At 38.9% G+C, this 18323-nt stretch overlaps 1 protein-coding gene across 1 annotated transcript; it reads left to right on the top strand.

Annotated features, from left to right (window-relative positions):
* Nucleotides 1–6728: 6728 nt before the first annotated feature.
* On the top strand, nucleotides 6729–17064 carry LOC149814136 (transcription factor TGA2.2-like). Its single transcript, XM_089988539.1, has 12 exons — nucleotides 6729–6919; nucleotides 7699–7799; nucleotides 8182–8255; nucleotides 8371–8568; nucleotides 9588–9665; nucleotides 9753–9812; nucleotides 12457–12534; nucleotides 12895–12946; nucleotides 13277–13548; nucleotides 14149–14397; nucleotides 15805–16228; nucleotides 16398–17064. Exons 1-11 carry the CDS (start codon nucleotides 6879–6881, stop codon nucleotides 15949–15951), a joined length of 1350 nt encoding a protein of 449 aa, XP_089844665.1. The 5' UTR covers nucleotides 6729–6878; the 3' UTR covers nucleotides 15952–16228; nucleotides 16398–17064.
* Nucleotides 17065–18323: the final 1259 nt, after the last annotated feature.

An 18323-nucleotide genomic window follows, 5' to 3' on the forward strand; every position in this document is an offset into this window, starting at 1 on the left:
AAATATATAGAAGCTACCAAGGTTTTACTGAGTCACCAATTTAAAATGAAAGATTTGGGGGTTTTACGTTATTTCTTGGGGGTTGAGGTGGATCTACAAGATGAAAACCTTTCATTAACTCAACACAAATATACTTTAGGCCTATTGGATAAGGCCTTGTAGACCCCTATCCACTCCTAGCATCCTCAATCAAAAACTTGGTTCTCAGGATGTGGAAGCATATGAAGATTCCAAACAATATCAAAGCCTTGTAGGTATGCTCCAATATCTCATATTCACTAGACCAGACATTGTATATGCAGTGAATCAAGTTTTTCAATTTATGCATGACCCACGAACGGAGCATATAAATGCTGTCAAGAGAATTCTTTGATACTTAAAAGGAACTCTTGGATATGGTCTTGTTTATCATCAGTCTAAGTCCAAAGGAGAACAACATCAACTGGATGTATACACAGATACAGATTGGGCTGAAGATCTAGATGGTAGGCGGTCGATTTCTGGCTATTGTGTCTTACTTGATGGGAACTTGATAGCGTGGAGTAGTAAGAAACAACATGCAGTTGCACGATCCAGTATAGAAGCTGAGTATCGATCTATGGCAGCTGCTACTGCAGAGACCACATGGCTAAGACATCTTTTGACTGAAGTCAGAGAATCTACTCTACCCACCACTCTCTTTTATGATAATCAGAGTGCCATACATATTGAGTTTAATCCCATTCACCATATCCACACAAAGCATATAGAGATCGATCAACACTTCATTCGACAAAAAATAGAAGATAAAGAAGTTGATCCTGCTTATGTTCCTACAGCTGATCAAGTGGCAAATTTATTCACTAAGGGCTTTACCAGTATGCGCTTTTGGTTCCTGAAGAACAAGTTGTCCATGGTGCAAGACCATGCACAACTTGAAGGGGAGTATTGAGAATGTAATGTACGGGTGTGGTTCTAGACCCATATTGTCTTGTTTTATGTTACAGGTTGGTATTATTGGATCTGGACCGACAGACCCAATCCAATATGTATTGTTTATATAACAATGAAATAGGGCAAGATAGGAGTGTGTGTGTGCGTCATGATATCAACTACCGCCTCCCCTTCTTCCAACCCTTCTCTCTCTTCTGCAGTGTATGAGATTCAGGCTGAAGGTACATTCTTCTGTAGTGTACGAGATTCAGGCTGTAGGTACGTGATTTCTCACATACCCTCAAAACAATGACAAGACCAGCTGAGGAAGAAACTGGCGAACCGCTTACAGGCGCTTTCGAAGTTCGACCAACCTTTTGTCACGAGGAAGGATGAAGAGCAGTCCAGCCATGGGAGGTCATCTATGCATGGGGACATTGGGGAGGAGCAGGCCGCAGTGGAAGGGATGACTTTGGACTCGCTAGAGATGATGCAGGCTGGAGCAGAAGATAACAACCTTCAACAAACGACCGAAAGAGAGGATCGGTCATTGCTCTCGGTGACCACCAGAGAGGAGGAAGCCCCAGTAGAGAAGGTCGACGGTCATGTTCGATCGAGGGAGGAGGGACACGATGAATCTAAACCAAAAATGACAACTTCCGAAAAAGAAAAGAATGAAGAAGGCGTAGCTGGAAGGGCAACATGCTAGCTACCATGCGTCAGAGGCCAACATTAGCCTTAAAATACAAGATTTATGAAATTTTTATTTTTTTAAATTTATTTTTTTTATTTCCGAGATTTTGCTAAAAAAATGTGAGATTTATGATTTTTTTTTTAATTTCTCGCGAGTTTTTGAAAAATGAGAAATTGCCGATAAAAACGTTTGTCACTATATATATATATATATAATTTCTAAGAAACCCCCTAGTTGAAACTCATATAGAGAGGCTGTTTTGACCAAATATTTTTTTTGACATGAAAATATATTTTTTTGATGTTTAAAATTTTGCTTGTAAAATCTGGCATATACAACACAAAAACATGATCCAAAGTTTAGTTTCTATAAAGTTAACGTAAAATCTGGCGTATACATCAGAAAAACATGATCCAAAGTTCAGTTCCTATTAAACTTGATATGTAGATCACTTTATAAAGTGTCAGATGTGCAAAAGAATCTGAAAAAATTAAAATATTACAAATTTTCACTGAGAGTTCCTTACCCACCAGGTAGGGAACATTTCTCTCTCTCTCTCTCTCTCTTTCTCTCTCTCTCTCTCTCTCTCTCTCTCTCTCTATATATATATATATATATATATATATATATATATATATATATATATATATATATATATATATCATGGATACCCAACAGTAATGTGAAGTGGGATAACACCATGAGATTGTAAGAACCATTAATGGCGAAGAAAACTTTTCAATATGCACCACAGGGCCATGTGAATACCCTCAGTGCAATCAACTCACGCGATTTAGGTACCATGTTTAGGCCACCTAAGGTGCATCCTTTGCCACAAGGCTGAAGCTTGAGCATGGTGTTATCCCACTTCACATTACTGTTGGTGTGGGATAACACCATTGAGATTGTAAGAACCATTAATTGCGAAGGAAAGTTGTCAATATGCACCACAAGGCCATGTGAATACCCTCAGTGCAATCAACTCACGCGATGTAGGCACCATGTTTAGGACTCAATATATGCCGCGTTGACATGCTATAACCTAACAAGGCTGAAGCTTTACCACGTGTCCAAGCATTGTGAGTGGGGAAAATGCCTCCCCATTTTTGCCTCGGTAGTCCTCTCGACATCGTTGCGCCTCTCGCTCTGCAGCCTCTCAGAGTCTCTATCAAAATAGAACTCGAGCCTGCGGCGGCCTTGCTCTCGCCGGACGCCTTCTTTCGCTCCTTAGGCGCGGTACTTCGCCTGAGACTACGAGCATCTGATCTCTTCCTGCAAATCGCGGTAGATGATCATCAGATCGGACGTCAAAGAAAAAACTGAGAAATTTCTCAAAAAAACATCAGCAAAATTATAAAGAAAAGCACGAAATCGAGCAATTTAAATACGATTTACACAAGAAGAAGAAGTAAACAATTTTCACGTTTTTCGCTCGATCTTGACGGCATACAGAAAACCCAAAGAAATTTTGACTAAAATGCATAAAACACTAATCCACGAAGAAAAAACTTCTCAAAATCCCGAAATCCTACATGATCGCTCAAAATCTGAAGTAAAAAAAAAAATCCTTAATCCTCTCTTCTTCCTACAAGTGTCACCGGAAATGAAACTGCGAGCAGAAATTACGAACTTGAAACAAGAAATCGTCGTTCTCACTTCTCCGTTTCATTGAGACGGCTGGCGGAGTTCCGTAGCCAACACAGCCATGTTCCCGGCCTGAAGACTCCTCCTCCTCGCTGCTAGGGCTCGCTGACCGCCCGGAGATCGACGTCGGCGGCGTCGACGTCAACTGCACCACCTGGTTCTCCCCACCCTCTTCCTCCTCCTCATCCACTCCGCCGCTCGACCTCTCCCCGCTATCCACCTCCGCGCGCGTTCAACACAGGATCCCGCTTCTCGGTTTCAAACTGATCACATTGAATTTATATAACTTGGACCCATGATTCCTATCTCCATCTTACATAACTTTATTAGTAACAAATAATCTCCCCCTCACACCCACACTCTTAAATCATCCTAAATGCAGGCCATTCTCACATGAATTATCTCGCACAACCAAGGCGTTTTTCAAGGGGCGTTCCATTCAAGAAAGTATCTTACTTGCCCACGAAGTATATATTGGAGTAGCTAGACTAGACCTTTCAAAGGTATACGATCGAGTCAACTGTGAGTTTCTTCAGCAAGTGCTCCACTATCTCGGCTTCCACCCGGATTGGATCCAATTCCAAAAGATCATGCTACGGGAATTGGTTGTACTCATCAAGCAACTAACCCTCTTTATAAACTTTTAAGAGAAGCCTGTAGTGAGAGGTTATCATAATCAGTGGTTATCCTGAACTGCCACTCAACACCTTTTGCTATCCGATAGGGGTGGCAATCGGGTCGGGTTGACGGGTCAGCATACCTCAACTCGAACCCGATCTATTTATTAAACGGGTCGGCTGTGGCAAACACGAACCCGACCCGTTTATTAAATGAGTAACCCGACACGACCCGCCAACCCACTTAATAAACTGATTGGGTCAACCTAGGGACAGTATATCAGTGAGCTTCTCAAACAGATGGATAAAGGCAACCATTACGGGGTGACATCGTCCGATCAATTTCACTGCATCAAGGAAGCTTAACACCCAATAAAAGTTTTGGAGTCTCTGTCTGCCTTACTATTGTGTGTGTCTTCCTTCACCAGTTGGGTAGAAAGATTTTGAAGGTGTGAAAGGACAAACCATCACACTGGGATATTTGCGCTGAAATGTAAGATTGACTTGTAAATGTTGTAAAGGTCTTTTTTTTTGTGTGTATGTAAATAATAAAAGAAGGGGGCACACACCATAGTGACAAACGTTTTTCTCGGTAAAATCTCGTCAATAAAAAAACAAATTAAAAAATATAAAAAATAATTTTTATAAGAAAATATTAATAAAAAACAATTAAAAATAAAAATACATGTTTTTTTTAACGATAAATAGCCAATTAAAACGTAAATATCATGTTTAAATCATGGTATTTATGTTTTTTCATAAATATCGTGATATTTCGAAAATCTTAAGAGAAATTGCTGTTTTAAACTTTCCGACAATTTCTCGCGATATTATCGCAAGATTTTCATAAATCTCGCGATATTTGTCACTATGGCAGACACCCCCAAGCACTTTCCTTATAGGGAAAAACTCGTCTAAATGCTATTTTTAACTGTAATATTTTTTGTTGGTTACAAATAAAAAGATCTCCGATCTCAATTCTTATTTAAAAAAAAAAATTGCTCTAAACCTTGACCACACATCTGCAAGCCATCAATTCCAGTGAGCGCATGCAAGTTGAGCTTAGGTAAGTGAACCATGTTAGGCCTTTGGATGCTTTTATTTTAACAATATAATACTATTCTATTTCAGTCAAACATGAGCCCCATAGGGCTCAATTTGGACATGGGCCAATGTAAAAGCACCAATAGAGGTTTGACCAGAACCCAAACCATACCAATTTATGACTTGGGTTGGTAAACGAGACAAATAAATCGAGCTCAAGGTGTTCAAGTTCTGCTCGCACTTATGCCGAGCTCACTCGAGCTCAAGCCTCTGATGAACTTAAGCTAAATAAGTGAACCTTGAGCTGACTTGTTTATAAAGAAATACATTGTTTCAATGTTGGAAGTAATACAATTTGAACCATAGACCTGTCACGCTGAAGCTCAAGCTAACTCATTTACAAAAGATACATTTTTTTCAAGTTGGAATCAATATGATTTAAACCTTTGACCTATTGTTTGTAATTTCCATCAATGATTTTTGTTACTACAGCTTGTGATGCAAAATATATTTATTACTATCATGTCAATAAAAGCTGGAGCCGAACATCTGTTTTTCTTTTAATGACGGGCCCGTTGCAGGGTTGAGTCCACAACCACCCAGCCTTACGTACCCCAACCATGATAAAGCAACGGCAGCCCCCATGCACCGATGGGATTCGATCCTGAGCCTTCAGCTTGACACAAGACCCCGCTGACAACGTGGGTAACCACCGTGGTGGTTCAAATATCTATTATTCATATTCAGCTTGCCGAAGTTTGGCCAGCCATGAGCGGACCGATGCCCACCCCTACCCACAAGTGATACCCAACTCTGATTGGAGCATCTTCCAGTCAAACGGCTCATCAGGTCACAGTCAGACTGGGAAAAAGCAAGTACTACCACCAATGGTTCCAAGTGACCCAGATCCAACCCATTTCCAGCTGAAATATTTGGAAGACAAAACTTTGCCTGATCCAAACGTATCACATTCACATGCAAAGAAGTCTTGCCTATTCATGAACGAATGTGGACCTCCGACCATATCCAACCACAAATCTGAAAACGAGTACGGACCAGTCAAATAGATCTGATCCGTTTTTCCCTCAAAACGTCGTGGTATGTTGTAGTAAAACTCAAATTCTAAGGGTATCAAAATAATTTGAATCAACATAAAAAAAATAAAGATAAATAAATTTTAAAATGTAGAGAGAGAAAAAGATGAGCTGGGTTGGAAGGGTCCATACGTCACCTGTTATATAATATATTTATATTTTTTATTGGATAATTATTAAATAAACAACTTTCCACTCTTGGGTTGGTCTGAAAATGATGTGTGTTAGATAAAAAAACGAATGAAAATAAAAAGGAAATTCAGGAGTCAAAGTCTCTCTCTCTCATCAGATGTTTCTCAGTGGTGAGGGGAGAAAGGTGAGATGTTTTGGGGCTGTTAGGGTTTTTTGAAGCCTCTAGATGTTGGGATTCTGTTTGTAGGCAAATTGGGGATGATTGGTTTGTTGCTTCTGATAGCACAAGGGTGATCTGTACTAAAGGTCTCTTTGTGTGTGTGTGTGTGTGTGAGAGAGAGAGAGAGAGAGCTTCTGTTTTGGTTTTAGTGGGTTCCTTGTTTTTGGTTTTGGGGTAGTATGATTGCTTGGACTTAGCATACTGGTGCTGGTGATGATTGGGTCAGGTTGATCATGGGAGAGTGATTTTCTGCGTGTTGGAGAAAGGTGGTCCTTTTGTGGTTTGGGGTTCTGTTTGGAGAGTTTTAGTGTCATAAAGGTTGGTTTTTGATTGATTTCTTGGTGGGTTTTCTGTTTGTTGCCTTTGGGGTTTGAGTCATTCATTTTTATTCATTTTCTGTTTGGTGGATTTTGTTCTGGAGTTTTTTTGGGGGTGTGTTTTATGTGGTTGTGAGAAGGTGGTGATGGCGTGATGGATGGGTAGTAGTATGTGCTGAAGATGGTAAGAAAGACACGTTCGGAATGCAGAGCTTCGTTCCTTCTCTGGGGGTGGCGTATTCAGTGTAATCATCCTTCATACCCAACTTTTGATTTTTTTTTCTTCTGTCTGTAGAGGAAAATCATGGTTTTGTTTTTTGTTTTTTCTAATATTGAATTTTAGTATACTGTTTTGTTACTGGACTGTGATGGTTTTCAAGATTTGTTCTTCCTGTTGATGCATTGTGGTCAATGCTTAGCTTGAGAAAATGGAAAAACTTGGTCAATTAGTTGTCCTCTCAGAAAACGGCATAAAATATAAAAAATTTCTTTTTTCTTTCTCAAGTTTACTCATTATGCATTTTATAGCGTGACCATTCTTAGGTCTGCCGCCTTTTACACTCGTGCTGCCATTTTTTGTTATCACAATTATTTTATGGTTCTAACATACGTTGAATTCCTCTTCCGCTTGCTCTGTTTCCAAGTGTTTTAGTTAGTTTTCAAATCTATGATATCTCATGCTATGGTCGTAATCGAAATGATTCTCAGTCATCTAAGAAAACATTCGAGCAAGTTCATGCAGATTGAATTATCTCAACTGCATCAAATTTGACTTCACAATCAGAACTTATATTGTATTTCCAATCATTTCAAGTTCTGTAGCTGACTTCACATATGGAACTCCTGTTATATTTCCAATCACTTCAAGTTATATAGCGGTTGAATTTCTATTGTCTTTCCAAGCATTTCAAGTTCCATAGCGCTTAAACCTTCGAGTTTAGTGGTGTATTGTCAGTTATGCACCTATTGTCTGTTAATAAGATTATATATCTCATTTTTAACTTAGCTTGATTGCTTTCCTCAGTGGTGCAGAGGGGAACCACGGTCATTCTCGAGTTCCTGATGTTGTGACTCTCGAACAACCAGCTGGATTTCATCCCGAGGATGTAGCTAACCTAAATAGAAGTATGCATTCAAAGCCCACTTCTGATTTTCACCTTGCCACTTTACCTTTTTTTATATAACTTTTGAAGATGTATAATGTGAAAGAAGAAAAAAAAGGAAATTGATTATGCCATGGAAGAAGCATAAAACCAAGTTATTTTATATTGTTCTTTATAGTTTTTGCAAGTCACATCCATATGTACATAAAATCTTTGAAGTGCCAAAACAAGAAAGTGGAAAGGGGGTGATCGTCTTTGTGGAGGCATCTTTCCACAAATCATGCTAGAAGAGGATGGCCACTTTTTTTCTGAGTGAATGATCCAAATTCCAAAGAAACAAAGAATAGTTTTCCTCGAATCTAACTATATTTGTTTGTTTTCCTTTCTCTATTTTGCTGCTGCAGTCCCTAACTTTAATCCAAAACCAAGCAGCCCTAGTATCATCTCTGATTCTTACCAATTTGGAAGTTCAAACAAGGTCCGCAGGTTCATTTTGTTAAAGCATGTATGCTCTTAATTTTTGCAAACCAGATTGCCTACTTTTCTGGAAAGCTTAAGCAACCTTTGTGAAATTTGATATTTTATGCAATCAGACATCTGCTTCAACCAACGTTCCTCCTTCAGTAGCTGCTGTTGGATATCAACATTTATCTGCGCAAAGAGGACCACAAACTAGTCTGGGTTCTGTCTCCAGTGGGAAATTAGAGAATTGGGGAGAATCCACAATGGCAGATACTAGTCCTCGAACTGATACGTCGACTGATATTGACCCAGACGAGAAGAATCAAAGGGTGATGTTACTATATCCAGTTTATCTTATAATATGATCAAGATGCTCCTTATACTGCTTTTGCTATTGTTGTACGTTGTACTGGTTCCCTATAATATTTTCATATTAAAAACAAGTCTCAGTCAACGACTTGCCTACTTCTGTAGGACTAGGATCATTTACCTGATTGCATGGTTTAGAACATAATAAAATTTTCTCGTTTTCTTTTTGTGACCCTTGGACATAATATAGGCTTCACAATTTTGGTAGTACTATGTGGCAAACAACTTGTCAATTTTATCTGTTTATTAAAACTGATTTACAAAGTGCAGTGTAGTTTCTTTTCAGTTTGTGCATGCATTTGTTGTCTTGGTCTGTTCTTGTTTTGTTTGATTATTTTTAGGTCTATGTTTATATTCTTTCAGTTGCTGACGTATGCTAATTATGTATTTTTAAGAAAAAAATTGCTTTCATTGTCTACCACAATATTTGAGAAATTTCCAGAATGTTTAATTGTAAGTTTCATATAAAAGATTCTTCAGATGCGGACAGGAATTTAATTATTAGTTAAAACTGCATTACCGTGAAGTTTTTTTGGATGAAGTTAAATTATTAAATCTAGACAAAAGATTAGATATCACAGCATGTCATTTGAAACAAGCACCAAATCCTGTTTGATGAGATGTTTGAATGTTCATGTTCATTTAGGCTAGATATTCCTCTTATTTTGTCCATGAGGGATCACAGGATCATTAATGGAAGAGAAAATTGAGCCATTAGGAAGTTATGAGGCTGACTTTTAGGAACAATAGATAGGTAAAATAACTTACATCCTTGTTCCTGCAATCGTGTGGTATTTTCTATTAATGCATGCATTTGTGTCTTCTAACACATTTACTCTGTGCATACTAAGGGAAATACTTGCACATATCTAGTACATGCTAGGTCTTCAAAAGATAATTTTCTTTTCCTTTTTCTTTTCTCTTCTTTGTAATAAAATCAATGTTGTCTGCTGCTGATGTACTTTATTTCTTGATACAGTTTGATGCTGGCCAAATGGCAGCTGTTGGGCCTTCTGACTCCAGTGACAGATCCAAGGAAAAATCTGTGGATCAAAAGGTCATGATTCACTCTATGCTGTTATGTAATTGGATATTCTTTGCCTTTCACTTTGTTGAGGGTTTACATTATGTATTAGTTTTGCAGACTCAGCGTAGACTTGCTCAAAATCGTGAAGCTGCAAGGAAAAGCCGTTTGAGAAAAAAGGTGAATCTTTAATTGTTTATTACTGCCTGTTGTATCAGGAGTTGCTGACATATTAATCTTCATTGTTCATGCTATCAATAACCTGGGGGATGTGCTTCCTGTTAGTTGCTGAGATGTTAATCTTCTGTCAATGCCTTTTGGCGCTTCAGGACATGGTTATGTTTTCTGTCATGATCATGTATCAGCTCATGTTTTACTCTGAAGTTAACTTGGCCAATCATCACTCAGATGGAGGTCAAACCAATAGAGATGGTCAATTGGTGTTGCACATTATATTGCCAGGATGAAGGATTCACCAAAAATTACGGTGATTGTTGGTACTGGTAATGTTAATTGATTTAGCAGTCTGCTCATGCCATAACAAAAACATGTTATGGAGTGTCGATGTAGAACAAGTAGCCTAGTTGTCATGGAGTATCAAGATAATGATAGAGGCATAACTTTTTATTTTGGTATCAGATCGAGGCAGTTTGATATCCATTGGCAAGCTTATTCTGTGTATTATAGTATGCTCAACCTTCCAAAATATTGTCTAGGATAGTCAGTGTAGGGACTTCCATCATGTTATAGGTGAAATTTTAGTGTTAGTTTCTCACATCTTGTTTAGGTTAAATTTTGATTTATAAGATTAGTTCAATTAGGAGGTTTGCTTGATTGACTATGAGGTTTAGTGTTTTCTTAATGGAATTGTGGGTGGTTTACAAGTCTGTTAATGGGTAGCTTTCCTATCTAGGGTTTGGAGTATATAACTAGGGAACCAGTTTTGTTTTTCATTGTTATCAGATAAGTCCAGAACTTCTTTTGGAGCTTTCTTGTTTCCTTGTTCTCTCTGGGACAGCTTCTCAATTAGGATGAGGATGGTGTTCTTCTTCTTAATCATCTTGCTATGCCTGGTTTCATTTGTAGATTTAACTGTCCTTGCCCAAAAAAGTTCTAGTAGTATTAAAATATAGTTTGTTTGGAGATGATATTTGCATGCATTCATGCAGAAATGGAAAAGTAGAAGCATCCAGTGCACTGCTTACACAGCCAACCATTTCATGTGTTGTGAGTCTAGTGACATTGTGGTTCATTACCTCATAACTATTTAATGTGAAGCTTTGAGCTTGTGTTACCATTTATTTGTGCATATTTTTGTATATTTGTCTGCATTGTGTTTGATTTTTTGTTACTTCTCAGTTCTCACTCATTAGTTTCCTGTGCATTTTGCAATACAAGTTTGATCATCAGTTTTGAGCCATTCCTACACTTTGTCAAAAACCCAAGTGCTCAAAGATTGGGTACTACCAGTTAACGGTCTTTCCACCATTAATTGGAGAGATCTGCTTTATGTTCAGGAAATGAATCTATGAATGGTTTTTTCTAGATTCTATTGGAATTTTAGTCTGAGGTTTCTGTCTTGAAATTTCTGTACTCCTTGTGTTGTTCAAGGCTGGATTTGAGAAGCCTTGTAGTTTAATTGCCCATACTGACCAGATTGTGGAGCCACCAAGGCCTCTTATTGTATACCAGGTTGGGTACTTCTCTTGTTTCTTGGTTTAGTCTTTCAATGCCACCACACTTCATGTTGGTTTAAATTTTTCATGTCACCACCACTTCATGATTTACTTGATAGACCCAGCTTGGTTTCCTCATTTCCTTATGAAATTTGACTTGTTCAATAAGTGATGATTGGCACTACTATGATGATGTCATTCAGGTAATGGCTGCTGGATATGACTTTAGCAGATGATTCTTTTCTAAATATGCATGGTTATGGAAGGTTTGATCATATGCACTGAGTTCAAAGCTGTGGGAACTGCATCATTCCATGGCACAACGGCTTGATCATAGGTAGAAAATGTTAAAATGATATGACCCCATAAGGGGGCTTTGACTAGTGTCTCTTTCAGTTGTGGGTGCATTTAATGGATGCTGCTTCTATTTGTGATTTTGCAAATTTAGAGTTGTTTGTGGTCATTTAAGATCGAAAAATAGCAAAGGAATGAACTATTGAATCATTGATGGATACTGTAATGCACATGAAGTGTGATGAATAATAATGGCTTTTTATCTGATGATTGGAATCTGGATCATCTTGTCATTACCTTCCATTGGATATCTTTTTCAAGATAAAAAATTGGTGAGATATGCAGAATTTAGTGAATTAGTTCTAAAAATGTTGTAACTGCTGGTTTGTGACATGTAAATATCTTCAGAGTCCTTTATAGTGTTGGGATTGTTTGTTGAATTTATCCATTTTAGTAAGGAATGCATTCTTTTGGAATTTTAACTGCAAAAAGTAAGAGCATCTTATTAACATCTTGTTCACCATTTCTTTCTTTCTTTTCTTCATTTGCAGTCCCTGCTGCTCGGCATTTTGTGGGCTGGTTATGTGACTTTACTGGTTTGACATAATCTCTGTTTGGTTCTATCACTTCTGTGTGAATAACCATGCTAGCCATGCCTTCAGTTTCTGTCAAAAAGGCAAACAAGATAAACTGAACTGAATGTGTTCTATTTACTTGGTTCTGTTGGAGATAGTGATCCAACTTGAGTGCTGCACCTCTTCTGTTGGCTAATTTTCATTTGATCGAGTGTCCATAGTTTAGGCTTATAAGAGCATCTGTAGTTGGAATACTGATGATAATTTTTTCCTGTACAGGCATATGTCCAACAACTGGAAAGTAGCCGTCTGAAGCTGACACAGCTTGAGCAGGAGTTCCAAAAGGCTCGCCAACAGGTAAAAGTTTATTTGCGTAGTCCTTTTCATACCTAATTTGTCAATGCAATCATATTAGACCAACCCATTATTAGAAAATAAAATTCAACTCTAAAAACAGTTTGGTGTGGTTAGTCCTGAGCACTGGGGAGATGTAGAGTTAGAACAGCATGAGCCAGTTGAGTGTTTTATATATTCTTCATTTGCTACTATCTCTTTTGTGATTTCCAAGTCCAGTCCCAGTGATAAATTAATCTCATGGTTTTTCTGTGTCTAGCTGTGTATATTTTTTTGAAGATTTTGGGTATGATAGTTTTTTCATGTTTGTCTTCCTAATTCTGTGAGTTTGTAGCGTCTGAGTGTTTTTGTCACATTGTGTAGGGAATATTCATTTCAAGCTCAGGCGACCAAAGCCATTCAATGAGTGGAAATGGTACTGCTGCATTCTGATTCTCTTGTGTTTGAACTAGGCAATCAAGAAAGTTATTTGGATATTATCATGTTTTTTCTCCACTTTGGAATCAAAATCCCATTAAATAAGGTGTCTCCATTAGTTTGCATATTTAGATGTGAACATTCATATATTAATGTTTTTTCTCCACTGTGTAATGGTAGCTGGTGTATCTGCACGCATGCGATGCATGCATTGTGTAATTACAGTTTTCTCCTCATGATCCCTTTCCCTTTTATTTCAAAAACATTCGTGAGATAATATTGGCTTGTCTTTTTATTTTCACATACATATGAACAATATGTGCTACAGGTGCCTTGGCTTTTGACATTGAATATGCCCGATGGTTGGAGGAGGAGCATCGTCAGATCAATGACCTAAGGGGTGCTGTAAACTCACATTCTAGCGATAACGAGCTTCGGGTCATTGTTGATGGTGTCATGGCTCATTATGATGAAATTTTCAGGGTTAAGGGGATTGCTGCTAAAGCTGATGTCTTTCATGTGCTATCAGGCATGTGGAAGACTCCAGCAGAGAGGTGTTTCCTGTGGATTGGTGGATTCCGTTCGTCTGAAGTTCTCAAGGTGAGCAACTAAGATTTTCTGGTCCCATTCAAGATTTCTAAGGAGAAAATTTGTTTAATAAGATGGTCAAATTACCTTTATTTTTTGGATGACTGAGGAAAACCACCTTGCTCACCGAGTTTCATAGGCGTAAAACCTGATGCCTTCCTTGCCCACCAGGGAGTATGCCCAGCTTTGGCCTTGCGGTGAGGGATGCACACCTGAAGTTCGAACTCATGACGTTCCATCAACTTGGTGACATTCAAGGGTTGCCCCTACCGGACGAGCAGAGCGCTTGCCAACATATGATTTTTGCAAACACAAAGATTCCCAAATCCCAATAATATGTAATAGGAAAAACTAGACTGTCAAAATAGCCAGTTTAGTTTGCAAGGAATTTAGTTGCTGCTCTTAATCTTTTCTCCCTAGTATTAACAATTAAGTCCAGCATGTTCCTGAAGCTATTTGATTTACCTGAAGTTGAACAAATTTCAAATAGAAATGCCAGTCACTTTGACCATTTGATTTTTAAATTCCAGCTTGCAATGCCAATCCATAGTTTTTTTTTGTCTTGTTTTACACGATTGTGATAGATCCTTCTCTTTTAATGAAATTATGCAGCTACTCTTGACACACCTGGAGCCTCTAACCGAGCAGCAGTTGATGGGTATCTGCAATCTACAGCAATCATCCCAACAAGCAGAAGATGCGTTATCCCAAGGGATGGAAGCTCTGCAACAATCACTTGCTGAGTCCCTTGCATCTGGTTCTCTGGGCCCTCCTGGGTCATCAGGCAATGTGGCTAATTACATGGGCCAAATGGCTGCAGCTATGGGCAAACTTGGGACACTTGAGAATTTCCTGCGGCAGGTATGCATATTTTCTTAGTGATAATTTTTGTTGAAATATTGTGAAAATATCATTGACATCTTCTAAACCGTTTTTAACTTGCAACTATATTTTGAAAATGTTGGTATATATATGTTTTTATTGGGGAAGCCTCGGGAGAAAACGTTTCTGACTTTATGTATATTATTTCATATTTTAGTTTTTTTATTCTTTTTTATCTCTTTGTAAATTATAATTTTCTTTATTGTTGTCAATATTTTGCCAATAAAATGCGAAAAAATGTAAAATTTGAATCCACAAGAAATTGATAGCTATATAATTGCCATTTTATTTTCTGCTTGTTCTCTGTCACTGTTCCGACTCAGGAGTGTAGTAGTTGTTTACATGGTGGCCATGATATATAGTTGGATTCTAACTTACAATTTAGATTCCACTTGGGCGCCAGGACTTGAATCCATCTTATTTGTAACTTCCAGTCAGTTGGAGGCTTGAATCTGAATTCATGAATAGGTCGGGCCATTTGTGTGTGTCCATATTGAGCTGCATCTACCTCTACTGTGGTGGGATAAACCCATAATAGATAGCCATCTATGTCACATGAGTGTGGGTGCGGGTGCGACACAGGTGCGGCGCAATTTCAAAAATTTTAGACACGGGGACTCGGCTATATATATATATAATTTTTTTAAATATATATATATATAATTATATATATAACAATAATTTAATAAGATAGTACTCGGAACGATCAAAGTAATAAGATAGCACTGGCCATGTGACTCTGCACACAGCCTGTCTGTCACTGTGCTGGCTCTCTCTATATATATATATTCATTTTCTTAGTTTTTTGCCTTAAAAATGGACAAAAATAGACTCGGTCAAAGTTTACCTAGTCCAAAATGTGAACGGACTAGGCCTCAGTGCGTTGACCGTGTCCGAAGCTACACTCGTGCCGAGGCGTGTCGATGCGGGTGCATTGACTCCCTAGCCGAGTCCATGTGACATAGATAGCCATTAATCAGGTCAACTGAAGCTGAGTCAGTATGTGTTCTTTATCAGTGATTTTTAGAGACAACTAGATGCAATCCTTGCGCACAAGGGGTCCGATGTCCAAAAACCTGGCTAGGTGGGTCATTTCAAGGTGTTCAAATTGACGGATGTTGAGAGTTCAATACCTGGGCTACGTATCTCTTGTTGCATGGCCAGGGCAGCAGGCTTCCTGGTGGGCAAGGGGGCGGCTGAGGGGTTTTAACCACTTGGGGTTGGGCCATGCGGCAGGGTGTCGTTTTCTTCTGTTGCCCATCACTTGAACCAGGGTTTCCCCTTATTAAATTAGAAAAGGAATAAAAAAAAAGATGCAATCTCCCACCTGAGCAAATAAGTGTGTTCATCCGGTACTGACTGTATCATTTTTGCTCCTATTGCCAGGCTGACCATCTCCGGCAGCAGACTCTGCAGCAGATGCACCGGATACTAACAACCCGTCAAGCTGCACGTGCCCTGCTTGCTATCAGTGATTATTTCTCGCGACTGCGTGCTCTCAGTTCATTGTGGCTAGCACGCCCAAGGGAGTAGACAGCACATTCTTAATTCTGCCACGAGAAGATTGAAGCAATTGCTTGGTGCAATGAACCCCAACTCACCATCCTTATTGTTTCAGAATGGATCAGAGCACAAAATGTTGCTTCAAGACATTACTTTGACTCGTTGCAAGTGCCGGGTGCCTGTGCAGTTTGTTTAGGACAGAATTGCACGCCTATGTCCGGTGAGGGGTTCTGGGATACAGGAAGTCAAATCGCCCCGGGAATTTGTGTTAACTCATCTGTATCATGGCTTTTGGGAACCCTCACAGGTGTGTTGTATGTGCTTACTTTCATGATAAAACCCATTGTTATAACATGTATCATGAATTGCCAGCAGACTGCAATGTGGAATATGAGAGAGAGAGAGAGAGAGTCTTACAAATCCGATAGCGTTCAGATCATTGATAAGGATTGGACATTTTTATGTTCTATTTGCAGTAAACCAATATGCGCACAAGTGGGAATGGTTGCATGTATGTAGCCCATCTCTATAAGATGGTGGTGCAGTGGATGGCGAGTCTGGATTGTGGTTCTGCACTGACCGGTTTGGTTCCTGCATGGATAGCGGCGCTCAAATGGTGGATTTCATTTAGTTTGGCATGTCAGTGCAGGTTTGATTTAGGTTGGAATGCCGAGCATGACAGTTCGGATGCTGTTCCTCTAAAACCATAACCTATGCATCAAAGTTTACTCTATCAAGCCTTAATGCCTTCATAGAGGAGTGTTGTGAGCTTGACGGAGAACCAAATAAAGCACAGTCGGAGCATGAACTAAGCATGTTAGAGTCGAGCATAACCCCAAGTGCCTGTTATGTTTCATGCAAATTTCATGAGAAATTGCTGAGCCGACATCCCTTTCCCTTTCCTACCATGAGTGAAACATCAATCATCATGGTGAGAAAGTCTGGCAAAAGTGGGTCTTAGTTTTTCTCACAACCTATCACTTTTCATGTGCAAATCCTTTCATACCTCCTCCCATGAAAGCATTCACATGAAAAGACTGAGCTATCAGGTTTTTTTGGAACTCTGATCATTTCCCACGAAAGGTTTTTCTGTTCCATGGGATTGAAACAAATGGGCCCAATAAAAAGTGTCTGGAAACGGCATAGAACATCATTCATCATTGTTTCCTTTATACTATTCATTTCTACAGGATGCGTCAAAGAAATCATCAGGTGATATGAGTTACTTAATTGCCTGAGCACCATCAATCGGTCATTTGGCCTATTAATCACAGAAGACGGCTTGGGTCTGATATAATTGGATCCAAGGTTGTTAAATCCGGAGAACAATTCGAATTCTAACAGGGAAGCTATACCAAATTCGCACATACATTTGCATGTAGAAGCGAAAGATTTTGTCAGACTTTAAGTTGGTATTGGATTCAGATTTAGGTTTGGATGCTCAGAATTAAAAACGATTTTAGTACTGCGAGGCTGCTACTAATGATTTTTCTCTAAGACATGTCTGAGTCTAACTAAATGGACCTGGACTTGGTCAGATAACTGACCCAAATAAGAAAATGGCTGCCTAATTACTTGTGCGCCTTATATAGATGATCGCTATCATGTGGGACGGAGTGGTCCCTAACAAGTTGTTGTGAACCAGGTAGGGCTGCAAAGGGATTGGAATATGAAGATGGATCTTATTAGATCCAAATCCAAATTGTGAAATGTAGATCCAAATCTGGATCAGATCTGACATGGAAGGGTTGAATATGGATCGGAAATATATGTGGTAAGGACAAAAAACAATAAAAACTAAGCTCTTTAGATGTGAAAAATAAAACAGGGTCGGATTTCAATTTGGATCTGAATTAGATCCAACCTAAAATTTGGAGCCAAATCCAATCCAAATCTGAAAGATGTCCCATATTAGCAAATCTGAATTGAATCAGATCTGCATTTGGATCTAATTGTGAGGATCCAAATCCATAAATAATAAGATGTATTTGGACCTGATATCCAATTGTATCTGATCCTTTTGCAGGCCTTCTAGGTCCAGGTAGAATCCAGAGTTGGTCGAGTCCAACTGTGCCCAAAATTAAGGGGGTTAGGGGGGGGTGTTTTGTTGAGCCCTTCAAAGGCAGAAATTTCCACCACATGTTATGTGAGTTAGAGAAGGAGTGTCAACGGGTTGGACCTGGTTCAGATTTGGGCGGGCTAAACCCGGTTCTGATTTTGAAGTGCTGGTACTGGATCTGGACCTGGGTCCGATCAAACCCACAATAAGAAAAAACATACCCAGGTCCTATAATGATTGTATGGATATTAGAGAAAAAGTTACAAGATTGCAAATCTATACTAATGGAACAGTACTGTGAGATTGAGCTCACTTTATGTTTGGATTTTTCTTACGTTTACTG

The sequence above is a fragment of the Nuphar pumila genome, chromosome 15 (assembly GCF_984573655.1).
Source record: "Nuphar pumila chromosome 15, dmNupPumi1.hap1.1, whole genome shotgun sequence".
NCBI lineage: Eukaryota > Viridiplantae > Streptophyta > Magnoliopsida > Nymphaeales > Nymphaeaceae > Nuphar > Nuphar pumila.

Coding starts and splice junctions, on each gene's coding strand:
- LOC149814136 (XM_089988539.1), top strand. CDS start 6,879: ATGCAGAGCTTCGTTCCTTCTCTGGGGGTGGCGTATTCAGT. Junction 12,947..13,276: donor CCATTCAATGAGTGGAAATG/GTACTGCTGCAT, acceptor TATGTGCTACAG/GTGCCTTGGCTTTTGACATT. Junction 14,398..15,804: donor TTGAGAATTTCCTGCGGCAG/GTATGCATATTT, acceptor TCCTATTGCCAG/GCTGACCATCTCCGGCAGCA.